General features: G+C 38.9%; 1 protein-coding gene across 1 annotated transcript in view; it reads left to right on the top strand.

The window, feature by feature from the left end:
• Positions 1 to 21,634, top strand: part of COL15A1 (collagen type XV alpha 1 chain) — a 104,930-nt gene that overhangs the window by 49,749 nt on the left and 33,547 nt on the right. The window contains exons 10-20 of the mRNA XM_052697730.1: positions 360 to 422; positions 3,214 to 3,249; positions 3,438 to 3,566; positions 8,557 to 8,610; positions 9,467 to 9,502; positions 9,595 to 9,678; positions 15,466 to 15,531; positions 17,149 to 17,184; positions 18,216 to 18,278; positions 18,794 to 18,871; positions 18,989 to 19,024. Of these exons, the coding sequence (XP_052553690.1) occupies positions 360 to 422; positions 3,214 to 3,249; positions 3,438 to 3,566; positions 8,557 to 8,610; positions 9,467 to 9,502; positions 9,595 to 9,678; positions 15,466 to 15,531; positions 17,149 to 17,184; positions 18,216 to 18,278; positions 18,794 to 18,871; positions 18,989 to 19,024 (681 nt within the window). The remainder of the gene's footprint in view (positions 1 to 359; positions 423 to 3,213; positions 3,250 to 3,437; positions 3,567 to 8,556; positions 8,611 to 9,466; positions 9,503 to 9,594; positions 9,679 to 15,465; positions 15,532 to 17,148; positions 17,185 to 18,215; positions 18,279 to 18,793; positions 18,872 to 18,988; positions 19,025 to 21,634) is intronic.

The raw sequence follows: 21,634 nt of genomic DNA, 5'->3' as shown, positions 1-21,634 counted from the left end.
CTGCAGGGATGGGGCATCCACAGCCTCCTTGGGCAACCTGTTCCAGTTTGCATAAATTGGCTATTGTACATGCAAACATCATATTTATATTATATAATATTTAATTACTTTTTGTTTTCTTATGTGATTGTTTGATATAATTTACTACTAGTATACATTTAAATAATGCTTTGATACAAAACCAGACTGTCAGAAGACAAGAAATACAAGTGCTAGCACTTGTGAGCTGCTTCCTGGTGCCATGTGAAGGACCATCACCTTTAGTATTTTATACTGCTGTTTCATGAGTTGGTCCAAAATAACTTCCTAAGAAAAAGATTATCAAATCACACCTGCTATAGATCTGCTATCATCTACAGGGTCCGCAAGGTCTTCCTGGACTTGATGGAGTGGTTGGCCCACCAGGACAGAAGGGAGAAAAGGTAAGGTAAACATCTGTGTTGCTCCTACTTCAGTGTGATATCTTTAAGCTAAAAAAGCCATAAATTATTATCCTTGCCACACAGTGTTGGCTGGCTTCATTTTTTTTCATAATCCAGATTATTACAACATATCATAAAAGGCATTTTGAGAAATCCAGATGGTTGCAATCTCATTTTCTGCAGCGTGAAATGCTCTAAATGCAGTATGATTAGGATTGACCAATAAAAAGCTGGCAAGTCTGTAGGAAGAACTCCAGCTCCTAGTTGTACGTGTATATGGGCATTGGAATTACTTAAGTTTGGATTCTGTAGTCTGATCCACGTGCTTTAGCCCAAGCTGCACAAGAGCAGGCCTGCTGACCACTAACAGCAAGTTGTGTGTACTTCTGTAGTAGTTCATACCTGTCTTAACTGATGGCTGCTGCAGTGCTGTCACTCAGCCACGATATCCCAACCCCACACTGGTGGCAACTCAAGCCTTCATGTAGCATTTGGTGAGATACTCCAAATGGTAGCAGGGGACTACTTAGTTTTCTGCTGTGCTGAATGGCTTCATGCAGGATTAAATAAGTACTACAGCCAGCACAAGGGGAGGAGTTACATTTGGCTGTTACATCTGGCTAAAAGCAGACAAAGGTGTGACCTAACAGCTGTCTGCAAATGTCTGAAGGGCCCACGGCAAAGCTGATAAAGCCAAACAGTTCTTCACTGTGCCAGATGATGCAGCAAATTATAATGGCCACAAACTGCGTCTTAAGAGGCCTTTAGGAGGATCCTATTCACTACCTGGGGAGCAGAACTGTGGCATGTTACCCAGAAAGGATATCTAAGCCCCGTTCTCAGTGGTTTTCATGCCCAGTCTGGAAAGAGCCATAGCTGACCTGATGTAGAGATGGTGATGTTTCTGCTTCAAGTGGATTGGAAGGCCTACAGAGGCCCTGTACAACCCTCTTTCTGTGATTGCATCTCCCAGATTTAAATAGCTACAGGAAAATTTCATTTTTCAGTGACCTTATATACCAAGGTTTATGCACAAGAGTTGAAAGTACGTTCACAAGAGCACATTGAAAGTTCACATACCACAAGGAGATGAAAAAGCAACTCCTAAACAACCAGAACATTGACACAATTTTTTAATTTATTAAATAATAAGGTTTTTTTTAACGTGACACGTGAAGAATGAAGGTTCTAAACCGTGATTTCAAAAGGTTGAGGTTAGTAGAACTGCAGCACAGATGGGATCTGGTAGCCATCCAGAAAATAAAGAATGCATGTTTGAATAGTAACTATTAGAATGTTCCTACTATAATCAGTAGTTTAAGCAGAAGGAAGTCTACCGAAAGAACAACGGACTTGAATTTCTGTTTATTGGAAAAAATCTTGATGTGGAAATTGTATTAATTGGAAGAAAAATTGTGGCAATCAGGCACGGACTCAGATGTGAATGATCCAAATCATTTATTACAGGTTCTCACATCACTTAGGTACACTCACAAGTTTCCTTTTTTTTAACTTTCCCATCCACCCTTAGAACTTTCCTATCTGCCTTTACATGCCAACAAAATCTTCCACTGACACTTCTTAACTGTGCATGTAGGCACACATCCAGCTGCTTGAGCCTTTCCTTTTGCTTTTTTCTTCTTCTAGAGATGTCCTTGGTTGTCAGTCTTGCTTTCTCATGCTGTTTATCTTGCTCCACAGCGTCAGTTCTGAATAGCCTCTCTTGAATTCCCACAAACAATAATAATTTTCAAAAAGAATATAAAACTCAAAGAGCAAGAAGTTGATTGTTTCTCCTTGCTGTACCTATTTCCTGATTATGTTTTCTACATATATTGATAAAATGTAATTGAAAGTGAAGTACTGTATATTTGCTCCTGCTCCATACAATCCCCAGCACCTTGGAATAATAGGATTTCTCATTTCTACTATTTTATTTTATTTTTTTTAAAGCCTTGGCTTAATCTATATTGCTATATCTAATTATAAACATTTTTCACGGTTAATATAAAGAAGACTAGTGGGAGAAGCTGCTGAAGGTACCGAAGATTGGAAAGTAAAGCCAGTTTGTTCCCTGGACTGATATTTAATATATTTGGTTTTTTTGTCATTAATTTTGGAAGAAGTCGTTGCTATCATTTTGATGCTGATGATTACCCATTTTTTTCAGATCTCATTCATGCAGTTTTTGTTGAATGTGTAAGGACAAGAGATTGCCAGTATAACAATTATGCCCATTTGCTTCAATGCCACATAAATATTTGCACGCTGCATTTCTGTCCTTTCTATACATTAGAAAATGATATTTAAGGGAAGTATATAAAAGCAAATCAAATAACTTAATTACTGCAGAAGAACCTAAAACCATACTGGTAATCATCTGGTAATCATACTGGTAATCCTTTATTTGGTGTCCCTGACAACCTCCGTGGCATCAGTTTCAGCTTCTGGTTACTGTCCATGAGGATTTTCCTCATGTAAGTGGAGAATCATGAAGAGGTGATCCATAGTGTTTGATTCTCTAGACCAACAAAATCTCCAGCAAAACTGAAATACGACATTGCCATCTGTATGCATACCAGACCAGAACTATTCACCTGTTACTATAACTTCTGAAATATGGGTTGTTTTCTTTTTAATTAAGGGGTCTAATATTTCCTGGAATGCACATTTTGACATCAAGTTAAACAAAACAGAATTTTGTGGGTATTTAAATTAAGCAATCACACAATTGTTTTTTTCATGATTAATATTCTTACTTTAAATAATAAGAATTGCTTTTCTTTTACAGGGTGATAGAGGTCTTCCTGGTTCTGTTGGTGCAAAGGTAAAAAAAAAAAAAACAGGACAGTGACTTTATGGGAAAACTGTATCACTCCAATACAACATGTTACTTACAATTTACCAAAGGAAAGGGCTAAGTGTAATAGGTTATGATTTTGAAACCCAAGTGCTTACTTGCCTCGGCTTGTGCATGTTCAGTATAACTAACAGTAGACTGATCTTCTATTTTAGGGTGACACTGGGGTCACTGGATCAATAGGCCCTAAAGGAGAAGCTGGTGCTGATGGTTCTCCTGGGAAACCTGGACCCCCTGGACCTCCTGGACCCCCTGGGCCCCCTGGACCTCCTGGACCCACAGGTGTAAGCTATAGTTTAGGATTTGAGGTATTTTACTGTCACTTTGTTACAGCTGTGGATGTACTCTCTTAAGAAGGGAAAATGTAATCATCTCTATATTTACAACTGTCTAAGAAGAAATTGATGAGTCATTTGTTAGAGACAGAATCATTTGTTACAGACTGACACATTCCTATAGGAAACCTGCAATTCCTTTTACTATGGGCACTTGGGCAATGTAATTGATCATGCAAGGAATGGATTTATTTAATGACTGGAAGACAGTCAAAGTTATATCCATGTACAAGAAGGACATAACAAAAGATCCAGGAAGCTACAAAAATGTGTCTAACCTCAGTCCTTGAAAAAGTTATGTAGAAGATTGTCCTGGGAGATATTGAAAAGCATGTGAAGAACAAAGATATTATCAGGCATACTCAATATGGGTTCATTAATGAATCTTGCCATTCATCAATTATTCCTGCGTTAGTAATTTGACTTCTTTCTGTCAGAAGGTCAGCCACGTGGTGTCTGAAGGGTAGGTGGCAGAGATAATCTTTCTGGATTTTAGTAAGGCCTTTAAGATCGTTCCTCCCAGTACACTTTCACACTATGCTTGGTGATTTACTGGTTCAACAGCAGAGCACAAATGGTTGTAGTAAATGGAGATTCATATAGCTGGCAGATAATCACTAGCACTGGTCAATTCTAGGGTCAGTTCTGCTCAACATTCTTATCGATGATTTGAATTCAGCAAAATAGAGCAAATTCCATTTTGACATGTGTTAAATACAGCATAGCCAGCCAGCCAAAAGAGTTGATTACTGCACTATATTTAGAACTTGTGCAACTTTACCTCGAATATTGTGACCTCTGCAATACAAAAAGGATGGTAAGGTACTTGAAAGCATCCAGAGGAAGGCAACGAAGTCAGTAAACATGCCTTCTAGGCTGGAAAGCATATTCTATGAGGTTGAGGACACTTGGGATGTCCAGTCTGGAGGAGACAGATAGGCAGTCTCATTGCTCTCTACAACAGGGAAAGCAGAGAGGGAGGTGCCAGTCTCTTCTTCCTACTAACCAATGATAGGATACATGGGAACGACACAAAGCTGCACGAAGGGAGGTTCAGACCAGGCATTAGGAACTGTTTCTCGACTGTGAGAATGATCAAACACTGAAACAGGCTCCCTAGGGAGGAGGCTGATGCCCCCTGCCCGTCAGCATTCAAGTGACTTTTGGACAATTCCCTCAACAACATGTTTATTTTTCAGTTAGCCCTGAAGAGATAAGGCAGTTGGACCTAAAGATGTTTGCAGATCCCACCCAACTGAACTGTTTTATTCGATTCTTACTTAGGCAGTTTTCATTAAATTGTTCAGTAATTAGCCATTAACATCGTATGCTGTACATAATTATCATTACTAATATTGGGATCTCAAAGCTACTACTGTATTACGAGGAAAAACTTTGGTACTATCTTTCACACATAAATAATTTGAAGATTTAAATATACATACAGAATGGCCAGCATTCATTAACATCAAGCTGCATGTCCCATTTAAATTACTGCTTTTCCTATGCTGTCGTATTTGAAGCCACAAATTTAGCTTCTTCTGTAAGATGGAAATACAGAGACACATTTTTTACATTTGTGACTTCATAATATGTTATACTCAAAAGAAAAATAATCTATTCATAGAGTGATATCTCAAATGCTACATTCTACTTGTGATAATGATATCTTCATCACTTTAAAATATGAGATCTGGTCAACTCAAGCTGAGTTTTACATGTTATTAGAGAGCTGTTTATTTAAATTATCTTTTTAGAGCAGAAGGTGATTGCAGTACTTTGCAGGAAGGCAAAGGGAGCACACTCAGATTCAGGAACTTGAGCTACCACATTAACATTTTCACGAAGCAAATCTAAGAGATTGTCTGCATCAACAATTACATTTGTTTTACCCTTTTCTCTTTTTTAATCTAGCTGTTCTACTCAGGAAATCTTCCCCATGTTTTGTTTTGTTTTGCTTTGCTTTACTATTACTTATTTTATAGGATACATTATAAGGCTTCATATAAACTGAGGACAGTTTCACAGGAAAAAAGCAGTGGTCAAAATTACTGGGTATCTATAGAATTGCAGTGGTAATTTGGAGGTGGTTAAAAGATTCTAGTTAACCCACAGATAAATGCTTTTGTTTTCTGCTGGTATCTGCACTGTTCCTTTTGTATCTCTCTTTTTATTCTAGAGATACTTCAAGTTCTCCAAGAACAGATATGAATGCTATTGTTTGTTTAAAGAACTATTCTAACATCTTGAGGAGAATCTCCCCTCTTTATTGGATGTGGCAGGGAATGTTTTTACTGAAAATGAGTAAAGGGCTGAGGTTCTCAATGCTTTCTTTACTTCTGTCTTTAATAGTCAAGCCAGTCATCCTCTGGGTGCTCAGACCTCTGATCAGAAAGCCAGGGATATAGAGCAGAATAAACCTCCACAATTCAGGAGGAAACAGTGAACTGCTACATCACCTGGTCTGTTGTAAGTCCATGGGGTTGAATGGAATCTCTCACAATCCTGAGAGTACAGAGGGAACTGACAGAAGGCTGCTCTTAGTGAGATTCTTTTCCAGTCTGTAATGCTTGGGGATGCCCCTACTCAAGTGCAACACTTTGCACACTGGCTTGTTGAATCTTCTTCAATTCACATGGACCCACTTCTCAAACCTGTCCAGGTCCTTCTGTTTGGCATCCCTTCCTTCTATTGTGTCAGTTGCAGCACTCAGCTTGGTGTCATATGCAAATTTGCTGAGAGTGTACTCAATCCTACTGTCTAGTCAATAAAGATGTCAAAGAGTACTGGTCCCAGTACAGACACCCAGGAGACATCATTCAAGACCAGCTTCCACGTGGACACAGAGCCACTGACTGTAACTCTCTGGCTATGACCATACAACCAATTCTTTATACACCAAATATTTCACCCTTCAAATCCTTATCTCTCTAATTTAGAGATAAGGATGTGATGTGAGACCATACCAAAGGCCTTGCAGAAACCCAAGTACGTGACATCAGTTGCTCTTCCTTTGTTCACTGATGCCATTGCTCCATCATAGATGGCCACCAGATCGGTTAAGCATGATCTGCCCTTTGAGAAGTCAGGCTAGCTGTTGTAGATCGCCTTGCATGTACCTTAACATTTCTTCCAGGAGGATCTGCTTCATGATCTTCCCAGACTCAAAGGTGAGTCACCACTCTGTCATTTCCCAGGTCTTCCTTTTCCCTTTCTTAAAAATGGGAGTAATTATTCCCTTTTTCAAGTCACTGGCACTCTCACCTGACAACCATGACTTTTCAAATATGATGCAGGGTGGTCTGGCAGCCACATCAGCCAGTTCCTTCAGGATCTTGGAATGCATGTTGTCTGTCCCCTTAGACTTGTACACATCGAAACTCACAAAGCAGTCTTGGATTTGCTCTGTTCTCACAGCGGGAAGAATTTTGCTCTCTCAACCCCCGGGGAGAGGTTCAGAGACTTGAGAGACTTAGGAATCCTGACTGCCAGTGAAGGCAGTGAACTTGCTGAGTACCTCAGCCTTCTCCATGTCTGTTGTAGCTAGTTCTTCCTTCTCATTTATCAGAGGGGGTGCACTCTCTTTTCCCTGTCTCTTCTCTGATGACAATAGCAAAAGAATCCCTTATTATTTTTTCATGTCCCTTGTCAAGCTCTGTTCCATCTGCGCCTTGATTTTCCTGATCCCATCTCTGCAGGTCTGAAGAGCACCCTGATATACTTCCCAGGCTACTTATCCATGCTCCCCTTGCTTATACTTATCCTTCTTATTCCTCAGTTTGACCAGCTGGACTTTGCTCATCCCAGCTGGTTTCCTGCCTCCTCAACTTAATTTTTTCTATGCTGGAATGGAGAACTCTTGTGCTCTCAGACAGGTGTACTTAAAGAGCTGCCAGCTCTGATCCATTCCTACATCCCTAAGGAGGGGATCCCAGGGGATCTTTTCCAGTAATGCCTTCAACAGCCCAAAATTTGCTCTCCTAAATAATAATAATATGCTCTTCCCTGACATTTACATAGACTTTTGTAACTTATAAGATGTTATGGCAAGGGGCTCTAACAACTTAGCTACACACTGAATGAATCTCTTACAGTTGTCTTCATTTGATATTCAATATTTCTTCTATTAGAAAAGTATTATCATTTTCATGGTAATGTCTACAGTGAAAACCCAAAAGTATTTTTTGAAGCAGAGTAATATGTCAGAACAAAAACAGCATTAAAACAAACAAACAAAAAGCAATAAAATGAAACAAAGAAACAAGCCACTACTGAAGAATACAGTGCTAGTTTGGCACTTGGATCAATCACTAGGCTGTTCTGTGCAATTTCTTTTGCTCTTTCATGTAACTTAGAGAAAAACAGACTTAAAAAAATAAGGTAGTTTTCTATTTATCTATTCCTTTAAGAATTTTCAGCCTTCTTTTATCTATTTTTCTCTAGGAAACTGCATTATTATTACAGTGTAATACTTTCTGTTTTTCCCATAGAGTGTAATTGATTGGATTCTTAGCACTAAATTGCAGTCTTCCATTGAACTAGAGAAGAAATTACCAAATTTTTACCCCAACATCCCAACATCCCTACCACCCCCTCCCATTTACACTCAATGCCTCTCCCACCTCTACCTCAGGACTGAGAGTCACTTAACTACAAATGGAAGTAATGCACAAAATAAACCCTATGGGAAAGTAACAACTCACCCTTTTGCTAAGCAGAGGTAGGAGCAATGATGAAGAATTATTGAAGCTGCATTGGAAAAATCTTTCCTGGAGACAGGGAAACAGCAGGATCAGTGAAGGTCTGTTGACTAATAAGAGCAACTGATTCTGACTTTATGGAAACCCCCACGTATCCGAGTAGTTCACCCATGCATGCATTCTTGTATGAGACTGAAAACTGATTATCTTGGTTAACAGTATTTTCTTGTGTGTATCAGAGAAGGCCAAGTACAGAAGGAAAACCTGGCATCGCTGGACATCCTGGAGGTGTGGTGAGTTGGACTATCATATCCTATGATCACCCTACACATACTTCCTTTCAAACCTGTATCTGACAGTTGGAGCCTTCACAATACTTGCTAGCTGCGTGTGGAGAGCTGGGTCTGAATTTGTCCCATTTAATGTGGAGCATTTATCTTAGACACCAAACATAGGAGCAATATTCTTTGCCAATGCCCCCCTCACCAATCAGAAGAGATACAGAGCTCTCCACAGGCCACTTCTCTTTCTTTGATGATCCTTATACTTTTAATTATTCAGAATTTAGCTCTGCTTTTAATTATGTGGAAGTCAACATGCTCATAGGTAATTTAAGTGCATTTTTTCCTGCTTAATAGCCCCAGGGATTATAGAATTCTTCAGCTGGAAGCTCATTCACTGCCACCTTCCTCTCATTCATGTCAAATGAACTGTCTATATCCCCAGCAGAGTGAATCTTGAGAGGCTAATTAAGCTTAGAAATAATTATTGATGAAAAATGACTCTTCAGTTCATTTGTGTTTCCCTGCTCAGTTCATCAGGCAATCTGGAACATAACTAAGGTGGTCAATGATGAAAAAGGAAGAAGCAGCCAGGCACATCTGATATCATTACAGTGAAATAAAGGCTTGTTGAATCAATGCCCAACTAATCACATGGTGTGTTTTCATTTGTTTTTTGTGAACATTGTCAGATAATTTTAAACATCAGACCCACGGAGGATCTGAGTCCCATTTGTGCTTTCAGAAAGCTGGGGATTGTGATGTAACTGTGTTTCGCTCTTCTGCATTTTCTGAAGTTAGAATGAAGTTTCAACATTTTCTGTTTAAAATCATTTACACCTGTTGTGTTCTTTTTTATTATGCAAAGGGTCCAAAAGGGGAGAAGGGTGACCCAGGACCTCAGGTGAGATTGGATGGTTTAATTCTTTTTGAGAAACCTATGTGAAGTGTAGCATTTACTAAATGGGATTTTCACGTGTAATGTTGTTGAAATAGGGTGAACCAGGACAGGATGGGAACAATATTGTGGGTCCACCTGGACCACCAGGACCACCAGGACCAGTCATAGCCATACCAGAGGTAAGTGCATTTGTCAAGCATCAAATTCTTTGTAACTCTACTTAAAGATCTCAAGCAGTTGCCTAACTGGCAATTGTGGTGTTGATGTTCAGATTCTAATTCCACTCCTTAAAATGAACAAACAAAAGAGCTTAATATCTCTCTGCATCTAATGAGTGTATCTTGAAAAGATTAAAGAGGAAGGGAAAAGGGTAAATAGCTTGCATACAAGAATTATGGGATAATATTGAAAGCTTCTCTCAAACTCTCCAAGTGATTGTGCACAAATCATGAAAGTCACATAAAAAAAAAAACCTGAGAAATACAAAACTGGGTACAATAACAAGGTATGTGAGTCACATCACCATGCAGGAGAGACACGTAACATTGTTTTTTTCTAACAGGTATTCACTATACAAGCCAGAGTACTGACTCTGTAGTATAAGCAAAAGCTAAAAGTATCAAAGGGTAAAATACTACAAGCTTCAGCTTCTAGCTAAAGCTAAAACTGCCCAATATCCTCTATCTGCATGTATTTTGTGGAGTCAGGTTTGTTTTTTGTACATGAGCCCTTGCAAAAATACTAGTTAGAAATAATGATAGCTAAAGATTAAGATGAATCCCATTTCAAACTGACAAAAGAATACCAAAACATCTTTAGAATCATAGAATCACCGTGGTTGGAAAAGACCTCCAACATCATCTAGTCCAATCTTTCACCTACCCTATTTGCTGTTGACAGCAAATATATTGACATCCCATGGACTAGCCAATCCTAAACAACTTCTTTTGTTTTTTTAAACTATTACCTATTCTTAGCATCTCACATAGACTTGTCGTGCTAAGTCCTTGGTGAGCAGAAATGTAGATAGAAAGAAATGTTGGTTGGAAAGGATATCTGAAGATCACCTACTTCAAACTCCTGTTCAAAGTGGGAGTATCACCAGCTCTGTACTTCATAACGTTTCTATTGAATTTCTGGGAATTTCCCTAAATAGCTGTGACAGGAAAAGGAATTGACAGAGACCTTGACTTAAAACTTATGTTCTTTCTCTCAGCCCTGCTACTTTGGGGCCTTCATTCCTAATAGTGACTAGATAGCTCTGTTTGCAGTTAATAATGAACCTAGCTTTCTGTATGTTGTGATAGCCACAGTTCACACATCTGTCTAATGTTTCTGGAGATACCTACTATGCATCCTTTGAATTCTTCATAACTTGTGTTAGGATTACATCCACTGTGTTAAAGAAATGTATAAATCCCACTAGAAGCTGTATTGCATCCAGTGTATTACAAATCTGTACAGAAAACAGTTTTCTTTTCTAAACACCTTGGAGTTTAAGCAGTTGGTTCCTTTACGAAGTAGGGTGGCTTTATGAACATTCCTAGTGAACAAATATTCTGTGGATGTACAGCAAGAGCCTTCTATTCTCATGCGCTACAAAATCTACTTATGGATAATCAGATGATTTCTCCAAGGACTTGCAATTTGCTGAAATTTGAAACAGTTGATTAAACATGTTTGTGGTTTTAAGTATCTGTAAATATTTGGGACACTGAGTTCTACCAACTTCACAGATGTTTGTATAATGACATGACCTTTGTTTAAAATACATACGCTGAGGTAGAAGATTAAATTATCCAAATAATTCTTTCACTCTCGTGTTTTTCTGACAGTCAAATATCAAACATCTGTGGTTCACTTCAGAAATCTTTCCTACCCAGGTCAAACCAATATCTACATCACAACAGCTGATTCTGGTATTTTAGCTCTGTGATTTTAAATGAAGTTGTTAGTTCTGCTTGCAGTAGTTCTTTCTGTTTAAGATAGAACTGAGGCCCTGGCTATTTCCAGGCTTCTTCAGTACTTTTTGACACCTCAGAAGCTAGCAATCCTTTCTACTTCTTCTACTCTCTTCTGCTATATCAATCAGAATCTACCCTAATATACAAAAAAGTCTCATTTTGCTGCTGCTTGATATTCCAAAATACTACACAATCTAATACCATATACAGTGTATATACAAGGAAGGAGAGGGAAAGGAGCGCTGCCTGCAGGACTTAAACATGCTTTTTATTTTCTTTAATGACAGCTTTCCAGGTTTGTTTTGTTTGTTGGTTTTTTGGTGGTTGTTTTTTTTTTTTTTTGGTAGAACTTGAGGGCACAGATCAGAGAGCAGCACCTGTTAGAAGTAACAGGCTTTTACTGCATGAATCTTGATACCAGTAGTACCTCACAGCACAGACAGTTGGCCATAAACTGCCATGCTTGGATGGATAAGCTAGATTAGCTTAGTAGAACATACAATAAGACAATGCAGTTGTGTCCTTCCTCACATCCCAGGTTAGAAAAATAGTATTCAGAGACTTGTGCAGTAGTTGGAAGGAAGACCATGTGGTCAAGCAGCCATTCAAAGCAGTGATTTAAATCAGAATTCTTTTCAAACCAACTTCAAACTTAAGTCCCACATACTTCATTCGTAGCAAATGATGCAAAGGACTGTGATCTGACAGCTATGATTTGGACATAGTTACAGGCTGAAGAGGCATTCAGACTGGACAGTACCTTCAGTACAACATACTTCTTCTTGTGCTGAGTGAATCCCAGCACATGAATGCATGCCCTGCCCTGCTGTTGTGAAATTCAGAAGTATTTCATTCCATTGAATGGGAATATATTGCTGCACACAAATATTGAACTTGAAATAGGTGGTGAGGCTTGCCTGATGAACAAGTGGACTGGTTCAAGATTCTATAAGTATTCGGTTCATATTTCTGAATTCAAAACAAGGTTAGATTATCACTCTGTTGGGGTGTTGTCATGGAAGAAATGAAACAAATGACAAAAATAAGTTAGTATATCTTTTCATCTATAGCTTTTTTGTTGTTGTTGTTGTGAATGTACTTAAATACTCTTCCAAAATAATGTGTGACTGTATTATGTAGCATTCAGAACACCTATTTAACTAGAAAATTAGCTTATAGGTTTTAAACCATAATGTTCCATGGTCTTATCACCAAGCAGTTGACCTATGAATTAGATAAAAGGATGATAAGATAGGTGAAAAATTGGCTCAAGTATTGGGCTCAGAAAGTTATGGTGGGCATTCGTAGAACCACATCTGGAGTACCACATCCATCTGTGTCCCTGTACAAGAAACACATTACCACAGTGAAGAAAGCCCATGCAGGACCCCAAGATGATGAAGATCAAAAATAGATGGTATATGAGGATGCTGAAGAAACTGCCTTTGTTCAGCCTGAAGAAAAGAAGGCTAAGGAAAGACTTTCTTGCTGTTTACAGCTACCTAATTAGGGGTTACAGAGAAGACGGGGCAAACCTCTTCTTAGAGCTACATAGCATTACCATGAGACCTGAATGGATACAAGTTGGAACATGGGAAATTCTGATTAGATATAAGGTATTTAAGGTGGTTTGTTTTGTTTCATTTTGTTTTTCTCCAAGGATGCTCAAATACTGGAATTGGTTACTAAGAATAACTGGCATTTCCATCCCATAAGGTGTTCAAGACTCTTGCACCTGATCTAGTTTGACCAGATTTGAATGGACCAAAAGTCCTGGACCAACTTCATTAATTTAATTCTATCCTTAAAATCATAGTCTTTAAATGAGGAAGACACCTTTAAAGGTCATCTAATCCAAATCCTCTGCAGTGAACAGGGACATCCACAAAGTAGATCACGTTGCTCAAAGCTTGGTCCAGCCTGGCCTTGAATGCCTCCATGGACTCGTGCCTTTCTCCACATCTCTGGCCAACTTGTTCCAGTGCCTCACCACCCCCCCTGTAGAAGACTTTTTCCTTATATACAACCTAAATCTCCCTTTTTTCAGTTTGAAACCATTTCCCCTAGTCCTGTCACCACAGACCCTGCTAAAGAGTCTGTCCCCTTATTTCTTGTAGTTCTCCTTTAGATACTGAGAGGCTGCTACCAGGTCACCTTGCAGCCTTCTCTTCTCTGGACTGAAGGGCCTCAGCTCTCCCATAGCCTATCCTCAGAGGAGAGGTGTTCCACTCCATGGATCATTTTTGTGGCCCTCCTCTGGATGCACTCCAACAGCTCTATGTCTCTTCTGTACTGAGGACTCCACACCTGGACACAGTATCCAAGGTGAGTCCTCACCAGCACAGAGTAGAGGGATCACCTCCCTCAGCCTGCTGGCCGTGCGTCTTTTGATGCAGCCCAGGATACAGTTGTCTTTCTGGGTTGCAAGGGCACATTGCTGGCTCACATTTAGCTTCCCATCCACCAGTATCCCCAAGTCCTTTTTGTCAGGGCTGTGCTCTATCCTTACATTCCCTACTTTGTACTGATAGTGTGGGTTCCCATAACCCAAATATAAGACCTTGCACTTGGGTTGATGAACTTCATGATGCTCACCTGGGCCACTTCTTCATCCACAGAACAGTCCACCCTTCAAATTCTTATCTTCCTAATTTGGAAAGAAAGATGTTGTGGAGAAACATGTCAAAGGCCTAACTAGTACAGATAGATGACATCAATGGCTCTTCCCTTGTCCACTGATGCCACTACGCCATCATAAAAGGCCTCTAGTTTGGTAAGGCAGGATTTGCCCTTTGTGAAGCCATGCTATTTCTGCCATATCATCTACCTTGTCTTCCATGTGTCATAGCATGGCTTCCAGCAGGATCTGCTCCATGATCTTTCCTAGCACAGAGCTGAGACTGACAGGTTGGTAGTTCCCTCGGTCACCCTTTTTATCCTTTTTAAAAATGGATGTGATGTTGCCTTTTTTCCAGTCTCCAGGGACTTTACCTGACTGCCATGACTTTTCAAATGTAATTGAGTGGCTTAGTGACCACATCAGCCAATTCCCCCAGAACTCTGGGATGCATCTCACAGGACCTTGTGGATGTTCAGGTTCTTCAGGTGGTCATGGATGTGATTGTCACTCACAATGGGAGGGACACTGCTTCCTCAGTACCCTCCTTCCAAACCAATTGTTCAAGATCTCTGTGATGAAAAGTTATCAGAGAAGACCAAGGCAAAAAACTCATTGAGTACCTCAGCCTTCTCCTTGTCTATTGTTACCAGTTTGTCACTTAGCAGCAGGGGCATACATACCCTTTTGGGCTTTCAGTGTCTGAAGGGATGTCTGAGCTAATGTACAGCTTACTAATACCAGGATAGAAAGAAGTATAAAAGCATTGTTATTACTTTTCTCTCTTTGGGCTTCTGAAGACTCAGAACTCATTAGCTATGGTACTACTCCAGATAAACTACACAGTTTTGGGAAATCTAGATGATTTCATTGATTTCTCTGCACTGCACCAACTACACACAGAAGCGTGATCAGAGCTAACTGAAGAATCACTACCATGACACTGCACTGTGTGATGCAGACATGTTCAGAACATAATTCTTACTTTGAATTTACACAATAGATTGTGGTCAGATAGATTCGCCATCTCAGAATGCCAGTGACACACTAGAGTATAAAATTTTTATTTTAATCTTAACTGTGGGGAAATGACCACAACACACAAAGTCCCAGTTTTCAACTTAAGAATGTATGAGAGTCAGTTAATGAAAGTTTTTAAAACATTCTGAAATCCTTACGTAATGAGTGAAATGCAAGTGCTGTATATTGTTATTCCAGATCTGTAACAAAAGTTGTATTAGCTAACATTTCCTGTGACCTTGTGATTTTCTTACCACATTTCAAACAAGATGTTTTAACTTTCTGCAGAATTCTAAAAATGTACATCTACGCCTATGTGCTTTGTTTGGTATTTGAAATAAACTGTTCCTTAACCACTTCTTTAGCTACTTCTCAATGATACAGAAGGAATTCTTAACTTCACTACAATTGAAAAACTGCTTGGGCCTCCTGTGAGTATATGCTGCTTTATTAAATCTCCAAAACTGCTCTGTCTTTAATTTTCCCTTTTAAGTATCCAAAGCTGAGAGTTTTCTGTGCTTTAAAAATGTGTATAATTACTGCTAGTTTCAGCAGTAAGCTATGTGAGAGTACTTCAGGGAAAAATATATTCTGTGTGGATTAATTAGTTCTTAAACTTTTGTCTACAAGAAAGAAATGGAAGCAGTTCCTTTAGTTCTGAATCTGAACACGATCTGAATACGACCAGAAAGACAGAAATATGAAACTGATGCAGTAACAGGGATGCAGATGTACATGCAGATGATTTTTTCTACTTTTTTTGTACTCTTGTTTTTCAAATCATGAAATCTTGGGATGAAATATTTCACTCATTTCTTCCTGAAATTACAACTAGGAATACTAGACTCTTGTGTATAATTTCACAGCAATTACATCTGTGGATGATAATCTGGAAATCTCATAAAACAACAGATGTGAAATTTCTGGCTCTGTTTTGCAGCTAGACACGTAGCTTTAAAACAGTTTGGTTAAATATTTGATGAGTTGGATGCTTCCTGGAAGGGTTTTTAAATTACTAGGACTAGATCCTAGCAATTAGGACTAGAAACCTGTCTTCTCTGAGCTGCAGTCTATTCAGTGATAGGACTTGCATGAAAGTCTATAATATATTGCACTTCACAAAATTTGAATTCCACAAACTAAGTGTCTTGCTTCAAAACCAGTTTCATTTGCAGTCTGTTGTTTGTTTATTTTACTTTGCTTATTGTCTTACTTGTGAGCACCCCTCACATTCAGTCCCTGACAAAAGAAGGAAGGTGTATGTACAGAATGCCAATCCCTGGACAGACTAGGATGCCAGCATAGGATGGCCCATTTTGTGTGAAGTCTGTTACTGCAGCTAGTTGCCTTTCAAACCTTAAAAGACCGGATATCAAAAAGGCATAAACATGATGCCAGTAGAAATTTATTGATTTGTAGTAGTTTTTACAGTCCCAACAGAAAGAAATAGACCCTGTAGCTTGAAGCCTAGTTACAATTGGAAGGGTTTCACAACCTCAGTCTTGTATTTGACCGTAGATTGGGAGAAGATTGGAGTGTCGTAGTGACTTAAGTAATCCATGTCCACATGCTTTAAACAAGCACTAAAGTGAATCTGCAGATAACACTGTTGGACAGTCTTAAAAATGTCCAGTACAAATACAAATCTGTGTTTATAGTCATGATCTAGCAGATATGCTGTTTTTTATCTACTGGCAAACAGAGGTTCAGTGGAAAAGGTGACAGGGCCTCTGTGGTTTCTATGTTGGATTCTGTAAGACTTTAAAGAGTCTGAGTTGCAGTTGCATGCCTTTCATATGGGGGAAAACGTCACGTTCTTTCAGACTTTCCTGGATATCCTTCAGTTTTGGAAAGTAAATCTGAATGTCTCAGAAAAAGGTAGAATCATAAGGTATTGTGAAATGACCACAGCTTTACCGCTGGATGAATGAAGTTCTCAATCCAGTTTCAGATCAGTTAATATTCACAAATTAGACAATGCACTGAAAACCCACACCATTTTGCAAGTCTGTATTATGTGGTTGTGAGTGAGTTTTTGCATTTTGCAGGGACCAGATGGTAAGCCAGGTTTACCAGGATTTCCTGTAAGTATTCTGTTTCTGCAGTCTAAGTAAGAGGTTTTCAGTATGTTTTAAATACTTCAACAATTATATTGAACAGAATTCATATGAAGTCTGATTAATTTTCTTATGAGAGAGTATTTTTTTAATCAACGTGTAGAGTGGAAATTAGCTTTGGGAAATATACTGTTCTGTGCCCAACTCACGTTTCTGCTCGTCTCAGAGTCAGTTCTGTAGTTTAAATACAGTAGTCTAATGAAAAATTAGTACCTAAGGAAAAGTTCTGTGCAAATTAGGAGGAATAGAAGGTACTTATGGGCTTCTAAACACTGTGTTCAAATGTGTGGAAGTATATTATTCCTTAAGCCTTTTTTTTTAATCATTTTTTGATCACCACTGTGGAGAGCTGCTAGGTTTACTATTCCTCTAGTCTTTTAGGATGATACAAAGAACACAAGAGGTTATATTCTTATATCAAATTCAACACATTTTAGAATAACCCCTTTTTTAAGGATGCCACATTGGAAGCATTACACAGCCAGACTATCAAATGATGCATTATGTTATGCTCCCTATTGTGCTCCTACTGCTATCCCATATAAGCATTATATGGTTTGTGACTTATAATATTGCTTATATTATCAAACTTACTTATATGATGTGTAATGTAATAGCATTATTTTCCCTTTTTACGAGTGTTTTACAATTTGGATGTGTGCATATGAACTCAGGACCACTTGTATGGCCTGAGAATAAGGACAAAACTGGGGAAGTTGATAAATAATGTTGGCAAATTGCCCAAAATTATACAAAAGATTGTTTTATTGGGTCCTGTGTATGGTAGGCTGCACAGGAAACCATACAAAATAAATAACATTTGAAAAAAAAAAAAATTGATATGCTTTTCAGTTAAAAAGAACCGTCAATATTTAGTAAACAATATAATTAATTGTCAGTCTTTCAAAATTTTTACATGGAAATACCACCCCTACTTCATGTCTTTTCTTTACCATGGATTTATGGATTTATGGATTTATGGATTTGATTTTGCTTAGGGCCCACGGGGACCAAAGGGTGATATTGGTTTGCCAGGATTGAAAGGACTCAAAGGACAACAGGTAAGAGAAATTGCTTAGGGAAAAATACGTACAACAAAATATGCTTGATAACAAATCCTTAGTGACATTGTAAGTTTTATTATTCTAATTTTACTAGGAACTGGAATGTTAGTAAGCTTGTGTGAAAAAATGTAATAAGTGGAATTTGAAAGAATGCTGAACAAAACCAGCTGATATAATACAAGGGCTGCTCTGAAAGTAATGCCTCCTATTTTGTTGGCCCAGGATGTCAGAGGCAAATATTGGTGGTATTGAAGTAGAGATAAGGACATCACATAATGTCCCAAGGACATAGAAATAAAGATTCTTGCTTTCTACTTAGTGTTCTGTAAAGAATTTACAGTTATATTAGGATTTACTAACCAATATCTGAGCTGACAGTACACAGGAAGATGCCAGTAGCCCATTTCCCTTTAGCAGAGATCTTATGAGTACATTTCATACAGATGATCTATTGAGAGCAATTGAAAGTCTTTTTTAAAAAACAAGTATTACTACTTTGACAATAATTGCAGGGTGAAAAAGGAGAATCTGGAGTTATCATTGCTGCTGATGGGTCTTTAACTGAATTGTTGGGAAGAAAAGGGCAGAAGGTGAGTTAATACTGTTTTGTGTTCTTCCAGAATGTTTGGTGGCCTTGTTATCTGCCACCTCCGCTAGATACTGCAGATGTTCTCCTTGTAATTGTTGCATGTGTCTGTCCTCAATAGGGTGAAGCTGGAGTGGTAGGACCAATGGGACCAATGGTAAGACTAGAACTAAATTATTTTCTGATGCTATTTGAGTTAAAACAACAGGCAGTATCAGCCCCAGTTTCTATAGGAAACAAGAATTTGCATCTAACTCCCTTGGGTTCAGAGGAAGCCGCACATTAGGCTGTAGCCTCAGACCATTTACTGAAATTGGGGTTTAGTGTCTTTGTTTCATTAACTTGGCCTAAAATCTTTGACTGGACACAATGTAGTATGAAAGCACAACAGTAATTTTGTTGTAAAATATGAAGAGTTGCACAGACTCAATAGTGTTAGAGCAGAAATGTATTTGCTGTAGTCTAGTATTTGTCAAAGATCAAGAATACTGAGTCTTTCTTTGCTTTTGATCTGCTTTTGATGTAGCCTGATCTCCATTGTGCCTCACTCGTTAGTAGCTTCTTTGGTTACTGGACCTGACACTCCCCAATGCTGCTGAGCTCATGAAAGGGGTTAAGACTGGAGGCAATATGGGCTGTAGCAACCACATCCTGGTTGAGTTGAAGATCACAAGGAATGTTAACCTGAAAAAGTCCAACTTCAGGACCATGAACTAGATGATCTTTGAGGCCCCTTCCAAGCCATTCTATGATTCTGTGTTTGTTTGATTCTACGATTCTGTGATTTCTGTGCATTAAGATAAACAGGACACTTTGCCATCAGTTGTTGTGGTCTCTAGAAACAACTAGCTGGATGTGTTGATAAACTGCTTGAATACTGTGTAATTTAGAATGAAAGTGAACTTCAGAGTCATCTATTACACCCCTCTAGCCAAAGCAAGTCTCTTTAATTCAGGGACTTGCCAAAGTCAAGTCTTCGACATCTTTCAGAAGATGTTGAAGCCTCTCTGGCCAGCAAGTTCCTGTTACATAATGACCTTCAAGATAAATAAGCTTTTCTTTACATTTGTTTGAAATTTCTCATTGTTCTAGCTTGTGTAATTTGCCTTTTATCCTGCTGTTATGCATCCTTCAGGACATGTCCTTTTTTCTGTCAGTCCCAAGCTCTGTGTTTACATCGCCACTGCCACGAGATGTTTCATACAGTTTAGTGCAGAGACAGGGCCATTCATTTTTTGCCAGACTGGTGAATGATTACACTATGGGATAATTTTGTAGACAGGGCCTGTCTCAAGATTTTGACCAGCCAATTTCTGATCTTAGTGTATTCTTAGTGCCTAGGGATTCTTAATGCATAACTCTAGCTTCATCATTGCTGCAGACAAGCGTGATTCTTTTCAGCTTTTGCTCCCAGTAAAAACCCTTTTGTAGTCACTGGGAGTCCCATGCAGCAATAATATACAAATTTCAGAATACTTGGCCAGTCAGTCTGCGGCCCAACTTATCAAAGTATTGGTGCCAATTGTTCTGTACCACTTTGTATAAAATAAAGCTCTGCCCCAAGAACAGTCCAGGATAGCTGAGGACTCATCATCATTCCTCTGTGCTAGTGGGGCAGAACAAACTTACAGACAGGCTTCCAGAATTTAAAATAATTCCCCAGCTTTCCTCCTCTTTGAGACTTCATCTGAAAAGAAGTGAGGATCGCAGGAGTTGGAGCACAACAGACAAGCAGGTTTTTGGCTGGGGGTAGTTAGGAGGTTAGTGCTGTTAGTAGAACAGGTGGAAGAGACAGACTGAATCAGAGCTCCTGGTAAGGAGGAAATGAGGAGTTTTTACCAGCTTGATTTTGCTATTCACTATCAATAAAGCAAACCACCACATTTATGTAACAGGAGCCCTGAGCTATAACCCTAGTGTCAGCCTGCACAAATCACCTCCCCTGCTTTTGCAAATGAAATTTTCTTTTCTGATAAGCATTTTTCTGCGGCTTCCTCACTTCCTACTTTCACATATAGCTGTGACTGCTGGTTTCTGTCTCAGGGAGTCATTAACATCTGCTTGGTGCAGGCTGAGACTTTGACAAAGGAAACAGTAAAGGTGGCTTTGGTGATGTCCGCTCATACAATCTTGATATACATTTAAAGTCCTAGTTATTCATGAGTATCTCACCAGAATGGGAAAAAAAGAAAAATAAACTTGAAAGATTGACATGTAAGTAAAGAGATTGTCTAGACAGTTGTGGTTTTGGTGAGTTTTGGGAAGCTGACAGAAGACAAAAGCTGTCTGCAGGTTTACCGCTTTTTGTTGATCTGCTACCTCTGGTTGCCTAGAAGATTTATGTTTGAAATAGCAAATCATCGATCATCCATGGCACTGGACTATTTTTTCTGAGTGACCTACTTGACCTTTCTGTCTGAAATTGCTTTGATCAGTCTGTGAGGCCTGAGGGGTAACTCTTGTATAAAGAAGGATCTGTTTCAGCTGCCAGCCCAATGAGTCCACATATCTAAACTGTCAAGAGACATGTAGAAGTCTGGAGCTATCTGAAGTCTTGGTCTGATTTACAGACTTACAGCACAAATAACTAATGAAACAATGCAAACCAAAAGCAGATGCACAAAGTATATACCACTAGCAGCCTTTTTTCTGCTGACTAATACATTTAATTTTGCTTTGATTCATGGCAACTTACTCTTGAATTGCACACACTACAATGGCTGAGAATTCAGGTTTCATTTCAGATGATCAGTATTTTCCAAACCAG

This window comes from Tympanuchus pallidicinctus, unplaced genomic scaffold (assembly GCF_026119805.1).
Source record: "Tympanuchus pallidicinctus isolate F22 unplaced genomic scaffold, pur_lepc_1.0 scaffold31, whole genome shotgun sequence".
Classification (NCBI taxonomy): Eukaryota; Metazoa; Chordata; class Aves; order Galliformes; family Phasianidae; genus Tympanuchus; species Tympanuchus pallidicinctus.
The sequence above is the reverse complement of the archived record's forward strand: the minus strand, read 5'-3'. Positions and strand labels throughout refer to the sequence as shown.